General features: G+C 39.6%; 1 protein-coding gene across 50 annotated transcripts in view; it reads left to right on the top strand.

The window, feature by feature from the left end:
* The window catches only part of LOC116940339 (calcium/calmodulin-dependent protein kinase type II delta chain), a 71,185-nt gene that overhangs the window by 7,002 nt on the left and 47,366 nt on the right, over window positions 1-16,817 (top strand). For all 50 annotated transcript variants that reach the window (XM_076065728.1, XM_032950048.2, XM_076065732.1 and 47 more), the window contains exon 3: window positions 13,679-13,738. In XM_076065728.1, coding sequence (XP_075921843.1) covers window positions 13,679-13,738 — 60 coding nt within the window. The remainder of the gene's footprint in view (window positions 1-13,678; window positions 13,739-16,817) is intronic.

Here is a 16,817-nt window from a genome sequence, read left to right as displayed (position 1 = left end):
GGAGCACAATTCTTGTCCCTGGAGTATTAGTGTACGATAAATATATTATTAATGCAGTAATTCTTGTCTATTATATCTCTGCTGTAGAAAATATAGTTAGAAAAATAGTGTTTCTGCAATAATTGTCTTTGTCCAGCCTCTACATATTTGTGTGATATATGTATAAATAGGTTATGAGAAATTAGTGATTGTTCTCAATAAAAGTAGTTTATACCAGCTACGAGTTAATGATTTGTTTCTGTAATATTTGCTGTGCAAGGCAAGGAGAGCCATATTTCTAGGTATACATCAAGAAAACAAACATAGTTTTGAAATGATAAACACCATGTATTTATTGTAGCACATTATTGGATCGTCTGCAACTGGCCGTAAAGCATGAAACATATTGATGTCACAAGCAAATGAATGAGGCACAGGAGTCAATAGCCAAGAAGATTAATGCAATTAATAACTTTTGGAAATGTCTGGCCAAGAAAATTGAGTAAGCAGCTACCTATAATTGGTAATATTAGAATTGTTTTCACAATGCCATTACTGAAGCTGAGTACATTTGTGTACTTGATCTATCCAACTATAATGTCTATAATAAAATTAAAATAAATCTGGTTGATTCAATTGATGGCCGTACAAGAGAAGAACACGCAATAATCATGTTCACTGTAGAACATTCATTTAAATCTATGCGCATGTAATCTGCCATTAGCAGCCAAATGCAAGCAGCTGAGCACAGCCTGACTTGCATTGTATGCAGTCTTGTTTGGACCATCAAATGCCTTCCTCATGAAAAATTATATAGTCTGTAATGGGCAGTAAATCTGGCTCATAAAGTGGTTTTCTTGAAATGCAGTTGGGTCCTTTGTGTGTCATTACTGTGTCTGAGAAACAGCTCTGGTTAATTATTTATGCGATAATCACGGGAGGGTATGGGTTAGGACTCCCAGTGTCTGCAAGTCACCCACGGTTTCATGGAGAGAGCCACTACACCCCAAAATGACAAATACAACGGCGGGAGTGCACTGACGCAGTGCGTTTGGATGTTTCCTTAAAAGCAGTTTGCGAGAAGTTTGTGCCCTCCGAGGGATGGATTTCTCTGCAGCGAGTGAGGATTGCTGCGACATAGGTTTTGAAGTGAAGGGCTGGATCTGTCATTCTTGGATTCACAATAACGAAAAAAGTGTATTCGCATTGTGTTAAGCAGTGAACTGTAAACAAATAATTTGGCTCCAGTTTTTTGGTGTTTTTTATATCACATTCATATAATTTACGATGTAGGTATGCATATCATGTATTTTCATACCAAAGCATAATACATTTCTACACAATCAAATCACGGCGCATATTGTGAACCATGCGTTGTGAAAGTAACAATTGATTAAACATTACATGTCTAGAAGCCACTGGGTCTAATCAACTTGAAACACATAGTATGATCAATTAGCATGACAGGACACTTTCTTCATGTAATGGTCTCCATTTGGAAGAATAATATTGTTTTGCAATTGTATGCGATTTTTTTTCAAAATGTAGCCTAGATGGGTTTCAAATGTGGTGCTAATTAATGCAGTGTGCTTGGCATTATTGTATTATGTGTCATGCTGTATGCAGTGCACCATGGCAAACGTATCACATTACATGGGGAACATGTGCACTGTGTCCATGGCCATTGTGAAGTTAAATATTTACTATCATTTTGGCATACCCACAAGGTATTTACTCTTCAACTGTAAATGTTCTGAAACGAGGTGTTTCACACGGGCTTAAAAGTTTATTTTCTTAGAATCCAATGTTCAACTCGCATCCATCGTTAAGTGGGATAGGTGGGTGAGTTTGTATTTATGATGGGGTATATAGGGACCTTTTTATTATTTGCTGACGTAAACAAATGTCAGAGTAAAACTCAGGATTGTTCACCGACCTGATGATAACCACGTCGGGCAAGCAGCTTCGTCGCATGATTAAATTTAACTGCAACTTGAGTGGAAACTGACAGTTTAGTCCAGTAGTTTCAGGGCAGGCATTTCAATCACGAGCTCACCTTAAGACTATATCAGCAGATTACTTTTACTCACATGGACCATAAGCATTGGGTACGTAATGATTTAATAATGCATAGGACCACCTGTGTTTCATGATTATCCCATTAATAGTTTGTGAAAATTATATGATAATTAATTATATATGCCAATGAAACTAATTATAGCCGACACAATACCGAACATACAAGACAATACAAACATGACAGTAAATGAGACAATTTTTATTTTGATTCAAATTGTGAGCCCGCATAATAAATTGAATTTAAGTTTGTGGAAAGGATGGGGGGGGGGTGATTAATGATTAATGATTCTGACAGGTCCTCTTTGAATAAGGGTGAGTCCACATACAATAAATTAAATCCATAAGAGGTTTTTTGGGTTGGATCACGTAAATTTATAAATGTGTCGTTATAACTGGCCACCACCCGACACAGTCAACTAGTTAGGGTTGTCACATAAACAGAACATGCCAATTCGTCACTAGTACAGCACACCGGTGTGTTGAAGAGCCAAACCACAACATTTACAATTTGAGGATGACGCTCCGCCAGTAATTACAACTAGCTTCATCAGCCAGATTTGTCGCCTGATGAAGCTAGTTGTAATTGCTGGCGAAACGTCGTACTCAGATTGTAAATGTTGTGGCTTGGCTCTCCAACACACCGGTGTGCTGTACTAGTTACGAATTGGCATGTTCTGTTTACGTGACAACCCTTACTAGTTGGCTGTGTCGGGTAGTGGCGGGTTTTAATGACACTAAAATATTTACTCGATCTAACCCAAAAAAAACATCTTATGGATGATATTGGTCGCGAAAGCCTACGTGTTAAATAAATTAAATTATAATTTGACATCAATAAGGACAGATAATGGTTTGCTAGTTTTGGTGCATATACCAGTTATGTAAATGGGTGTGGGGTTTGCTACTAGTAATTTGTTCTAACCATATGTTTTGCCTCAGCCAGACCTGGGATAAATAAAATGTAATGTAATGATATTTTATTCCAGACCTGGTAAAAAAAAATCTGCATATCAGCATAACTAGTTTTCCTCTGTTGAACAATATCTGCAACAAAAGCAAGTATTGTGAACGTGATGAAGGATGGCGTTAGCATAAGTAATGAGCTTTGTTTTATATATATTTACTGATGAAAGTCCTAAAACATAATTTATTCACACTGATAACAAACATCATATGTGAGTGCTCTCGCCAAGCCGTTTGTACCATTTATTTGATCATGTAATTTTCATTTTCATCATGTAAACTTTCTAGTCTGCAACAGCTTTGACCATACATTCTAAGGTGGGATTGACCAAAATTGAGTACATCAGTAATCCCATTGCCTAGTAGCATGTTTTAAATTAACGGTGTGTTTGATCAATACGTGTGCTTTTACATGTGTAGTGGTTCTATAGAGGCACACGCTAGAACTTGGAGGCAACACGTTTATTCCACAACCCAAACAGGGTGCTACATAAACGTAACAACGGGTTCGACATATAGGTGATAACTACACGGTTAACTAGACCTCAACGGGGTAACTACATAACTGGGTCAGTCAGTGACATACTGCCTGACCCACGAAGCCGAGCGTAAGACCAAAGACTGTGGACCGAGGATCGAAGAGACGTAGCAACAGACAGCCGCGATTGCTCTCGGGACTTCCCTTTTATGCCTCTGAACATGGGCTGGCTCTGCCCTCGGCCACGCCCCCTTATAGATCCTACTCGAAGGCTCTGGGCCATATATCACTTGTCCCTCTTGCCATACTTGGGCCCCCCTCGCTTCCCTCTCCTGGTGACGTGCCCTCTCGGGTTCACCTAGACTGTCACGTCCTCACATACCCTCTCTCTGACCCCACCAGAACCATGCTCCCTAGGGCCCGCTTCCATGCCATACCTACTCTGGTGCCAGAGAGAGGCTCAAGATGCACAGTTCCACTCTTGTGACAGTAGCTGGCACTAAACGCCATAGTGACTCCGTTTACGTCACTACACATGCATTAAGAACTCATGCCTTGCTGGAAAACTACATTTTGTTAGATTTATGGAGTAAAATTGCAGAGTAAGATCTGGTTAAAAATAATCTTCTGGTGTTGTGCTAGCATTCAATCATTTTTAAATAACAGACAGTATGTAAAGCTATACCCCAACTGACAAAACACTAAAGTGTATTTTATGAGTTGGGGGAGAGAAAAGACACCAGTAAAACATAGTTTACAGATGCATTGTGTAGTCCTCTATTGCACATACATGCACTTGTCTGGATTAAGGTTATTATGCATGGGGTTACTATGGGAACAGGTATTGTTGGATAAGTGATATAAATTACATCACAAAAATCTCATTTTGAAAATTCCCCATTTTTGAAGAATTCCTGGTATGGGAACTAATTGTGTTGAATTTCATAAAAAATATAACATTATTTTCATAATCACATGTGGTGCAAAGTTACTTGGTTGGATCCGAGCTTTGTGGTGGCAGTGGTTACTCTTGTTGTTTGCTATAAGATTGGCACCGGAGGGTTATCGGAAACTGCAGTCAAACACAAATGCCACGAGTGAGAATTTGTTCGGTTTCTGCGTGCAATAAACGGAATGCGGTGCCTTAAGAGAGCAAGGAATAATTATTGCATTTTCTTCCTCGACACAATTAACTATCTTGACTGAATACACGCAAAAAAACCTGGCAGGCTGTTTGATTAGTGATGCAAACAACATCTTATATACAAAGCTATATTATTTGGGTCTTTCGGTAAAGTCACCAAAGAAAATAACAAAAAACTACGACGTTTCGATCGCAACACAAGCAGACGTCATCAGGAAAAGGGTTGATCGAAACGACGTAGTTTTTTGTAATTTTCTTTGAGCCTATCTTCATGACTTTACCGAAAGATCCAAAGAATATGAATTTCTACAGTCACGAAAGCTTTAAGTCAAGAATTAGACCTTAATCTGCATATCTTAAAAACTTATGCTGCTTCCCAACAAGGTCGAAAGCTGAAATTTGGTACATAGGTAGCTTTTAAAGTACACACAACAGAAACCAATCCGATATTTTTCATTATAAAACCCCAACATCTCGATTTTAAGCGCCCCCATGAACATGTTTGTGCGTGTCATTCAGAAACCGTTGGAAACATAAAATTGCTTTTTTTTTCGTTTGATAGACCGTTAAACAGCAAATGCAATGAAAGTGAGAACCATTCTATCTTTTCTTGTTTTTGAGATATTTTGGATTCAAGTTGTTTCGAACGAAAACAAAACGCATTTAATGATCTTTAAATCTGAATAATTCGATAACGGTAAATGATAGGAACTTCCCCTCAAAGATTAAGTTAATTATTTTTTGTTGTTTCTAATAAAAAATAACGGAATCTTTCAATTGAGCGGTTTCCGATGGGTACGTCTATAAATTTAAGACGTTGAATTTAGTCGTTGAGTAGTTGTTCGTATCTGATCGTAGATAAAAATTGTAAAAAAAAATACATAAGGTTAATTATTATATTCATTGAAAACTTTTGCCGAGCGAAGACAGGCTTTATGAACTAGTATCAAATAAATTTGGCAAGATTAATTAAAATAGTTCGTAATGAATGCAAGCCTAGTTTATATATTTTTTTCTGGAAAAAAATGAAAGCAGGATGGGCCTCCTAAAACTCAAATGCCGATGTCACACTGCAAAATATTTTGGAGGATTTAGGCTTTATGTATTTTAAATTAGTTGCTTGTAATTGTAATGAGGTTTTGTGACGAGAAATAAGGTGCTAGAAAGTACTGATGTAATGTATTGCATATGAAATTACGAGATTATCTACAAAGCCACATATCGTCAAGGTGATCAAGTTTTCAACATCAAAACCAATGGGTTTTCCCCTTGCCCCTATTGATGTTTATTGATGATTGAAGAACGCTATTGTATTGGACCGCCTGCCTGGTTGTGTCAGAATAGTGAATGGTAATTGGAGTGATAGAAGTCACGTGATTGGAGCCCAGTCATTTGTTCTCTTGTATACACAATTTATTAAAGGAATCTCCCAACTGGCTTGCCATTGGACACAGCATGGTACGTTTGAAGCAAAAGCCAATGGATTTCTTTACGTCATCTGGTCTCATACAGGCATTTAAATCACAAGTGTTGCTCTGCTTTTGCTGCGACGAGTGTCAGGTGGTTTTGGAGGAACATGTTTTTTCCATCTAAGCAAGCATAAACAACTAAGCGTTAATGGGAGGGTCCTATGAAACATTTAATCCCATGCATACCCATAGTTGGATTCGTGAAAACAAAATTGCGGGGCTTTACAGCTCGTAGTTTTAGTTTTTAATATTGCCTTTAGTACGTGGGGTGGGTAGCAGTCGCACTGCTATAAACCTGGCTACCCGAGTTTGAATCGTGGCCACAGCTAATGTGTGTGTGACTTGGTATCCCCTTCATCAACCTGCATTGACCATTGTGGTGAAGTATGCTCTAAAGAATCCCCATGTAAAATATGAAGTGGAAAGAACTTAAGCTGTGCATTAATAAACGTCTGAAGGTTATTATTTTTGTTGCATAATCTATTGTTTCGAGTTTACAATACCCTCATGAATAAAGGGAGCAATTGTAGCTTTAAAAATCTTCCCTTTGTCAATTCCCTGCTGGCTGAAAATAGCTCGGTGCATGGCTTGTTGGCCAATGGGGTTTTTTGACCATACTTCACCATGCCGGTCAGTGCAGGTTAGTGAAGTTGGGGGGATGGGGGGCAGGATCAATTCGGATATCATTCGCCACCCACTGATGTAACCTGTGGTCGAGAATTTAACTCTGTAGCCAGGTTCAAAGCACAGTTTGACCACTACGCCACCACTCAAAGGGAACACAGTGTAATAGTGATGGTATTAAAATAGAAACCATTGTGCTCCTCTCGTTTTGTGCTCTTCACAGTCCTGTATGTTATTTATATTTAATTCTGATCGGGGATGTGATGTTTTTTATCTCTATAACCAACGGCCATTTTAAATATAATTTGTAGTTTGCGTTAATTCTTTAATTCTGTCATCAATTGTTTGTTCTCGGGCAGTCCATTTGAGTGTGGCTCTTGCAGTATAAGTGTTGGATCATACCAAATGCTGCCGAAACTACCTCCAATTGGTGCAGTGCAATTTTTAACCATACTGAAGTGTTAATGGTGCAGAGAGAACACAATGGCATTGTTAACCTATACTACACGTCTCGCTAATTGGTCAGATATACAAGCTGTCCAGCGGAAATGGCAAGAATCTCTACCTTTGAGCCCGAGTTCATATTGTGCCCACTTGAAGCACCATTTATTGCTGTCCCACTTCACTTGGTGTGTACATTGCCATATTCCTAGTCCTACCGTATTATTTAGATGCATCTTTTGCATATTCTAAAACTGTCATTCTGTCGTTATGTTTATTTATAGTTGGTACTGTTTTAGCAGATTCTGTTGTGCACTGTCGCATTTTTGCGACGTTATGCTTTGTATATGGGGTAAAGGGAAGTTATGCTACAGTGGTCCCTAATGATTTGAGTTTGATTCCCACCTTGTCTGACATCAGTGGTGAGTGATATCTGAACTGTTCTTGGGTTCTCCACTTACCAACCCACACTGACCAGCATGGTGGAATATGGTCAAACAATCCTCATGACCAACAGGAAGTGGGGAGGCTTAATCCAGCAATGCATGTATAACAACAAAGCTCTACTTTGTTGTTATATGTTCTGTATATTGCATCTATTAAAATATACTTATTGAAAGCACTGTTTAATGTTAATGTGGAAGAGTGGTTTCACAGTTGTTCGTGCTGTCTTATGACACTGCGATCTGAGTGCAGTTTCTTGCTATGGCTCACACAGTAGGGAGGGATATCTGAACCCGTTGTAGGCTTCCTCTTCACCAGTCTGCACAGACCATCATGGTGAAGTATGGTCAAACAACTCCCCTGATGGACAGGATTGAGGGAGACCTCTACCCGGAAGTGGTATCATTCGTATTTAACCTTGGGCAAATTTCATCATTTGTTCTTCTTTAAAGCACATGTTATAAAATGTTTGTACATACTGTGAAGTGGGGAAAATAGATATCGGCTGATTTTACAGCCATTAAATGGCACTTTGATTATTCAATCTGATATCAACTCAACAGCAAGTAAATTTCCTAAAGGTGAAAGAAATGTCTTCAAAGGCCTGATCGCCGATGCATTGATCGTTTGTCTATGTTGCATAAAGATTATCTCATTTGTTTCATTTTAAGCTTTTAGGTGTGTTTACTGGTGAAATGTTGGCTTGGTTTGGGCCCCTTCTTACAGTTTACTGATTGTCTTGCAATGCGGTTATCGCAGGCCACACGGTTTCCTCTCAGCCTGATTGGTCACCTCGGGTAATGTCGGAGCAGAAAACATTTAGTTCAAGTTCAAGTATTAGTAGACTCTATAACCACTGTGTGTACTTTTGCAGACACCGCGTTGTTGATGTGGCTTGTTCTATATTGCGAGATGCAAAAAAGGGTTTTTTTCCCTCATTTAATACAACATTTAGCCACCAAAAGGCAAATAATACATGTACAGTCCAATTTTGTGAATCCACGACTGCATGAGGATCTCTCCATGCCGTGCCTATCATGGAGGGTTATTTGACTATTTGACCATACTCTTATTTCACGCATACGCAGGTAATTTTACACAAATCAAATTTGTTAGCAAATGGGCAAAGGAAGGACACGTCGCAAGAAGGGATGATGACCGATGGTGAAGAATAGTGACAGCGGTGCCAAGGAATGTAACGCATCCGAGAGGATGTCCACTGAGGAGATGGAGCGATGAAATCAGATTTTGTGCGGCCAATTTTTACATAGTATTGAGATTAATGACAGCAGCTCGATGGTCTTTTCGGGTTAGTGAAGTTGGAGCATTTGTGTAGGAACATAGCACTACAACAATGGATTATGTAACACTTGCCTACGCTAACATGAGTCCCATTAACTACCTGTTTTTTTGCAATGACCGTTTTTAGTTTTTCTTTCGCAAAATGTATCTGTTTCGCATTCAGGATCTGACGATCAGGTGCCTTCCGGTTGGATTGGTCAAAAGCAGGAAAAGTATGTTTGCTTTTAGGTCATCGAGCCATGCTTGGACGCGAGTTTCTTCAACAAAATGGGTGTTGAGGCACTTGGCTACTGTATGCGGTGTTTTTGCTGTAGGCATGATGCCCAGCAGTTCATGGCTGACTCACTCTGCCATCCTATCTTCAGTTCAGGCTGCGAAAGAAGCCCCCTAACCTTTTCCCCCCAGGGTGCCAGCATCTTTCCGTTCCTATTTTGCTCGTACTCGCTTGCATTCTGGAATTATGCCTGTATTTACTGTATTTCAAAGGTTGTCTTTGATAAACAGTTTTATGTAACAGTTGTGCCAGGATTCATATTCTTGGTTCTTTCGGTATGGTCACGTATTGTTTTATATTTTTATTATTTTATTGTTTCCCTTCTACGTGACTTTACTGAAAGAACCAAGAATATAGTTGTGCCGGGCTTAGAAAAGGCTATTTTAAGGTGCAAAAACAAGCATGTCATGAATATTCAACAGTTATAAATGGCGTTTCATTGCATTTTGTTTTCTCTTTGCACTACAATAAATGTTGTCACTCGGTGATAAATCAATGCCTTTTTGGACCACTTTAATACAGAGTGATAATGAAATGGTGCTCTGTTTATCTTATTTAAAGACGCAGGTTCCTGTTGACATTCATTCCTGTATAATTTGCAGTGTGCAGAATTTATAGTCTGCTTAACCACGGTTACTGGTTATCTTTCAACAAACATTTCTGCCAGGAGCTCTTTTGCAAGTAATCTGCATCTAAAGGGGCTGTAATTTATTGCAAATCTTTGCATTGGGTTACCGGCATGAAATGCTAATAATTGGCAGAGGGGAGTGGGGGTTCTTTCCTCGTAAAGCTATTTTTATTATTTTATTGTTTCCCTTCTACGCGACTTTACCCAAAGAACCAAGAATATAACGCTATTGCTGTTTACTGTGGCTGCAACCGTTGAGGGCGTCGCATTAAAATGCAGCGCACAGCACCTTGAACACAGCATGCTGTAGCCAATGACGGCCATACACGTCTGCAGCGCGGCCTGAATTAGGTTGCATTGCATGCTTGTGGTGACATACAAAACTTGCCCCTGTGATTTACTGTAGCTGTAAAGCTATCGTAGGCCATCTTGTACAAATGGGGTACCTTTGCTGGCACTCGGGATCTTACCGTCTGCCAAACCAAAATTCCCAACCAAAATGTCAAGGTTAGGTAATGGGCCAGTTATATCAAAGTTTCCTTTTTATACTTTTAACTGTTCTTCTTACTTTTGAGTTTCTTTTTTAAAGTACCTATGAATAATGCAGACTGATTTGTTGTGATAATTAATTTATATTACAGCACTATGTGATTAAATGCGGCCAGGATATTGAGGCCTTGGTGGAGGGAATCTTTGAGAATGGTCGGGAGCAATCAAGGTTATATAATTGCTGGTTCAGCCCTTATTAGCATCTAGCTGGAGTTTTAGGTTAGATCTGCAATAAAGTAGCAATAGCATTATGGGCAGGAGCTTAATACATCTTTAATATTACTACTAGTAATATTCATATTACTTACATTGGTATTTTGGGAAGATTGAAGGGCACTGGATTGCATACTGTGCAATGAACCCAGCGACCTTGGTTCAATTCCTGGCCAAGGCTAACATCAGTGGCGAGTGATAGCTGAACGGTTCCCGCTTCATCAGCCTGGTGAACTATGGTCAAACAACTCGCAACCAACCGACCTGGCGTCGGGAGATCTACATCCAGCAGGAGTTTCAAAGAGCTATTCAAATGTGTTTTAAAATGTATTTATAACAGTGTGATTTAAAAAGGCAATCTACATGCACTGTATATAGAATTGTCTTTGTTACTGGTTGTACTTTAGACTTAAAATAAATTGTATGTTTTGATTTAAAGCTTTCGTGACTGCAGTAATTCATATTCTTAGTTCTTTCGGTAAAGTCACGTTGAAGGGAAACAACAAAATAATAAAATATATCTAAAACAATAAAAATTCTCACGACGTTTCGACCATAACACAAACGGTCGTATTCAGGTGTGTTGGTTTGCATACATTTATTTTTAAACGGTGCATTTATTTATTTATTTATAAAAATCGTTAGTGCCACGTGCAGCGATTTGGCAGTTTATTTAGGACTAGTCCATCTATATTCTGAAAAGAGGAGGGGGGAGACTAATTTTTTTTATTAATGTATGCTGTCTGAAAGCCACTGTAAGCGTGAACAATCAATTAAGACCTGAAATGGTTTATCAAATCTTTCCAATGATTGCTAAGATAGAATCCATCTTCTCGGTTGAAATTGTCTCTGTGCTTGTATATGTGGATAGCCTCATGAACGAATCTCTTATGGTAGCCAGATGGCTTACAAAGAACCTCTGTCTTGGAAAAGTCAATGGCATGTGAGCCTACTGAATTATAACAATGATCTGCCACGGCCGAGGTGTTGGTCCTACCGTGTTTAAGGTCTGCTTTGTGTTCACGAATGCGGTCCGAGACATGGCGTTTGGTTTCTCCAATGTAACTACTACCACAGAGGCAACTTAGTTTGTAGACACCAGGGTATTGTATGTCCGGAATCACATCTTTCACGGAACCTGATCACGGATTTTATGTAATGTGTTGAAACGGACCTGGATCTTGTGTTTATTCAAGATTTTGGAGATCTTTTTTGTGATCCCCGCAATGTAGGGTAAAGTGATAGTTTTGAAAGGCTCCTCAAGAGGGTCCTTCTTCATGGTTTGAGTGATAGCTTTGCGGATTGTATAGTCAGAGTAACCATTAGCCTTAAGAGCTTGGTGTACGTGCTTGAGTTCACTGCCTATGTGTTCCTGGTCGGATATGCATTGGGCTCTATGATACAGAGTATTGATGAGAGAATTCTTCTGTGATGGATGGTGGTGGGAATCCGGTTTCAGATAAGCATCCGTATGGGTAGCTTTCCTGTAGACAGAGTGGCTCATTGAACCTTTCACTCTTTCAAAACCATCACTTTACCCTACATTGAGGGGATCACAAAAAAGATCTCCAAAATCTTGAATAAACACAAGATCCAGGTCCGTTTTAACACATTACATAAAATCCGTGATCTGGTTCCGTCTGTAAAAGATGTGATTCCGGACATACAATACCCTGGTGTCTACAAACTAAGTTGCCTCTGTGGTAGTAGTTACATTGGAGAAACCAAACGCCATGTCTCGGACCGCATTCGTGAACACAAAGCAGACCTAAAACACGGTAGGACCAACACCTCGGCCGTGGCAGATCATTGTTATAATTCAGTAGGCTCACATGCCATTGACTTTTCCAAGACAGAGGTTCTTTGTAAGCCATCTGGCTACCATGAGAGATTCGTTCATGAGGCTATCCACATATACAAGCACAGAGACAATTTCAACCGAGAAGATGGATTCTATCTTAGCAATCATTGGAAAGATTTGATAAACCATTTCAGGTCTTAATTGATTGTTCACGCTTACATTGGCTTTCAGACAGCATACAAAAAAATTCGTCTCCCCCCTCCTCTTTTCAGAATATAGATGGACTAGTCCTAAATAAACTGCTAAATCGCTGCGCGTGGCGCTAACGTTTTTATAAATAAATAAATGCACCGTTTACAAATACATTTATGCAAACCAACACACCTGAAGACGACCGTTTGTGTTGTGGTCGAAACGTCGTGAGAATTTTTATTGTTTTATATATATTTTATTATTTTGTTGTTTCCCTTCAATGTGACTTTACCGAAAGAACTAAGAAATTGTATGTTGCCATTGTTATTTTCAAATACAGTAGACTCGATTATTTGCATTTATGACGGGGAGGATGGCCGCGGATAATTCAACATCGGGGATTATCCAAACTAAATAATTTTCCTCCAATCTCTATGCCAAAAACCACTAATAAATGTATAAATAATGTTTAAGTTTCTTTGCCATCGAACAGTTTCGTAAATTAAAACTCACAAAATAAATGATCGGATAAATCACTCAAGATGAAGCACAACTGACAATTTTGATTGTTACTCTTTCGATTTAGAACGAATACTAACGATCGACCGATTGATGCACGTGCTCAGTGATAACACTTTCCTGCTCCTGCGCAGAAGACTCCGTCCACTAAGTGTACATCAGAGCCACGCCAATAAAAATCACTCAAACTCCGCCCACTTGTAAATATATGCAACTACTGTACTGTAGAGGCGATCACGTGGATTTCAGATTAACTGGAGCACATATTTGTTCAGTTTAAGCACATCACTTGTAGTAAATAATTCCAAGAATAACACTGTTACTGTTTTTAGATTATTCATTTGGGCTTAAGGGAAATTCCATGAGTAATTAATTTTTTGTCAATCTCAGGTGTGCGGTTAATCCTCAAATCGGATAAACCGCATGCGGATCATCGAGAGTCTTCTGTAATTTCAGCGCCCACTGTGTAAAAAAAAGTGCAAATGATGCATGGTGTATACTCCTTACAAATGTTAAAATACTGCACTAAATAACTGTAGTTTATTTCTTGTTTTGGTTGTTTACTTTTTCTAATTACAGATCACCAAAAACTGGAGAGGGAAGCTCGGATTTGCCGTCTGCTCAAGCACTCCAACATCGGTGAGTCATTGCGCCCTGCATAATGTTTGAAGTACATTACAAGCTCACGTCTCGACACTTTGTACATGACATTTGGCACTGACCTGCAGGACACCTTGACCAAATGAACATGCACCCTATGAACGGGCAAGTAGACACATAATGAACAAACCAATAATTGTCTCCCAGGCATGGCGTGTATGTGCTGCATATCTTGCTGATTTTTTTAAACTAGAATTTCTGGTTACATATTTTGCACGTGTGCGAGATTTTTGTAACCGATAGCACTATGTAACACAATTTTTGTTCCTGGGTACGAAGTGTTATTTTTTTACATTGACTTAAAGCTTTTGTGACTGCAGGAATTCATATCCTTGGGTCTTTTGGTAAATTCACGTAGATAGGTTCATAGAAAATAACAAAAAATAACAAACTTTTCCTGAAGACGACTTCTTGTGTTGCGATCGAAACGTCGTAGTTTTTTGTTATTTTCTTTGAACCTATCTACGTGACTTTACCGAAAGACCCAAGGATATGTTATTTTTTAATTGCTTATGCCTAAAAAGTATTGAAAATTGCTATTATTCCCCACAAACTTTGCTTTTGAGACCAGGACTTTACGTGAACGAAATACACAAATGCACACGTTTTCTCATTGAAAATAGGTACATTTCAAAATATCATTGTCCTGGTCACAAAAGCAAAGTTTGTGGAGAATAATTGCCGTTTTCTGTACTTTTGAGACAGAAGCAATTAGGAAATAATACTTAGTACCCAGGACAATTTTTTTGTTACACAGTGTAGTCATGCCAGTAAAAGTGTAGTGAGTCCAACTGAGTTGCAGACGTTATTCTTCAGAGGCAACATGTATTGTAACACATATATATAAAGGGGTAACTGCTCCTTTACCAGATACAGTCTGGGGTGGTGACCACCCAGCTAACTCCACTATACGTAGGAGTTACAGCTACGAAGGGTCGGACCCTCACTCGGGTCCCCTGCCACGTGTTGATGCCTCGTAGAATGTAGAGCTTCCAGCTTGTAGACGTAGAGCTTCCAGCTTGTAGAACAAAGCGACCGCAGTCCCTCTCAGGGACCCACCTTATATCCTCCCGGGTCGGGGCCGGCTCTGCCCTCGGCCCCGCCCGCCTTCTCGAGCATTCTAGCTCCCCCTCGATCCCCCTCGAGAGCTCTCGCTGGACACGTGATCACCCCCTAGTCCCCCCACCTGGGGCCTTTTCTGTGGACACTCCAGATCACGCGTCTACGTGTTCAACCAGAGTGCCATGGCCCGGGGCAACCCTGTCCCTGGGCTGACACTCTCCCAGTCCCCCTTGTGGGAGCCCACACTACACGCCACGCGTGGTGCCCATGCTATCCTAGCGCTCACCAAGGCCCGTTAGGGCTGGTACTACACCCATCTACGGGGTGTACGTGATGACGGTGCATCGCACACCGTGCTATGCCAAAGCCGGCATCACACAGCAACCCACCCAGTGCTGTCCACAATGCAAGAACATCGCACGCCACGGCCCTCCCGGGCCGGCACCATACAGTGGCATCCCTGATGTCACTACAAAAGTTTGATCATAACAATATAATGAGCCAAGAATGTGTGTGTCCCGCGCGTGAGGCCCCCCCCCCCCCCCCCTCAATAATCATGAGCGGGTGACGTCATTCCACATGCCGCACCCCTCCCTGTGGTTGTCCCACCTGATGACGATTGCTTGTGTTGCCATCGAAACGTTGTGATCTATTATTTTTCTACCTACGTGACTTTACAGAAAGAACCAAAGAGTAACCATGAGGGGGTGACGTCACTCCACATGGGGCAACCCCCCCTCATTAATAATCATGAGCTGAACAATTTTTCTATTTAATATTTCAGATTTATTGCAATATACACCCGTCCTTGGACAGGCAAACTAGCTAGTGTTACAATAATATCACATGAACAGATCCAGATTAATCCCAAGTCAGATATTGCATACTTTTTTCTTATATAAATGTTATAATTTATTTTCATACGGATATACATGGACACAAGCAAATGTTTCCCATTTTTTAGTTTCATTTATTCTCGGTCATGTCAAAATGCCACATTAATATTATGTTGAAGACTTGGAATCTTTGATATGTCTGCAGGCCCTTTAACCATGCTTCATTAAAAGCATTTTCACCAAAAATGTCTTGACATGCAACTGAATCACGATGTTTCAAAATGGGCAGCTGAAAATATTTGTTTCCTATTAAATTACAATTCTACTGTACCGTTTTGATGTACATTGTTTAAATATCTATGTAAATGTTTGCCATGCATTTTCAACAATTTAAATGCACACATTAATTCCATTTAATCTCTTAATTAATTACATGGCATATTATGTTCCTTTTAAATCAATGCTACCATCCACAGGTCTTATTATTCTTTACATTTAATATATTCTTGAAGGGTGACGGAACGTCCACAGAGTATACTTTTAGAGGCGTGCATTGAGTGCCTGCTCCTGCCACCTGACGTGTACCCCACCCTCCATAAATCCTAACTTTTTTATCCCGTCTGCACTACCAGCAGGGCGCAGCATGGGCTAAACCACGTTAGAATAAAGGGTGGATAAATAATATTTTATGTTTTTTACAAGAGGACAGAGCAGAGGAGCGTATGCAGAGCTATGTTTTTCCTTTCTCTGCTGTTCTCTCTTTACTGCATCAAATTTGACCTTTCAAAAGAATTGCAGTTAATGCTAGATTTTGAATGTTTTTTTAAGGAATGTTAAGAAATATTTGATACTTTACAGTTTAACATCACTTTCCTGATCATATGCAGAGTATGCATTTATAATACCATTGTTAATTTTCCAATTATTCTGTGGAGAGACTGGACTAAGCCCCGAATCATAATATGTATTTATACTTGAGGAATCCGATGAGCTGTAAAGCTCTTTTTCACAGATTTTCAGTAAATGAGCACCACCCCCAACACTCGTTTCACCAGAAAGACATATTGAGCATTCGTTTTGCATGAAATTTTAAGCAAGAAATTTACAATGAAATTGACACTCGTGATAAGTGTCGTATAATTAAATTATTATATTTGTGT

This window comes from Petromyzon marinus, chromosome 8 (genome assembly GCF_048934315.1).
Source record: "Petromyzon marinus isolate PM22_M1 ecotype Great Lakes invasive population chromosome 8, UKy_Petmar_22M1.pri1.0, whole genome shotgun sequence".
Lineage (NCBI taxonomy): Eukaryota > Metazoa > Chordata > Hyperoartia > Petromyzontiformes > Petromyzontidae > Petromyzon > Petromyzon marinus.
This window is presented reverse-complemented; position numbering and strand designations above follow the sequence as displayed.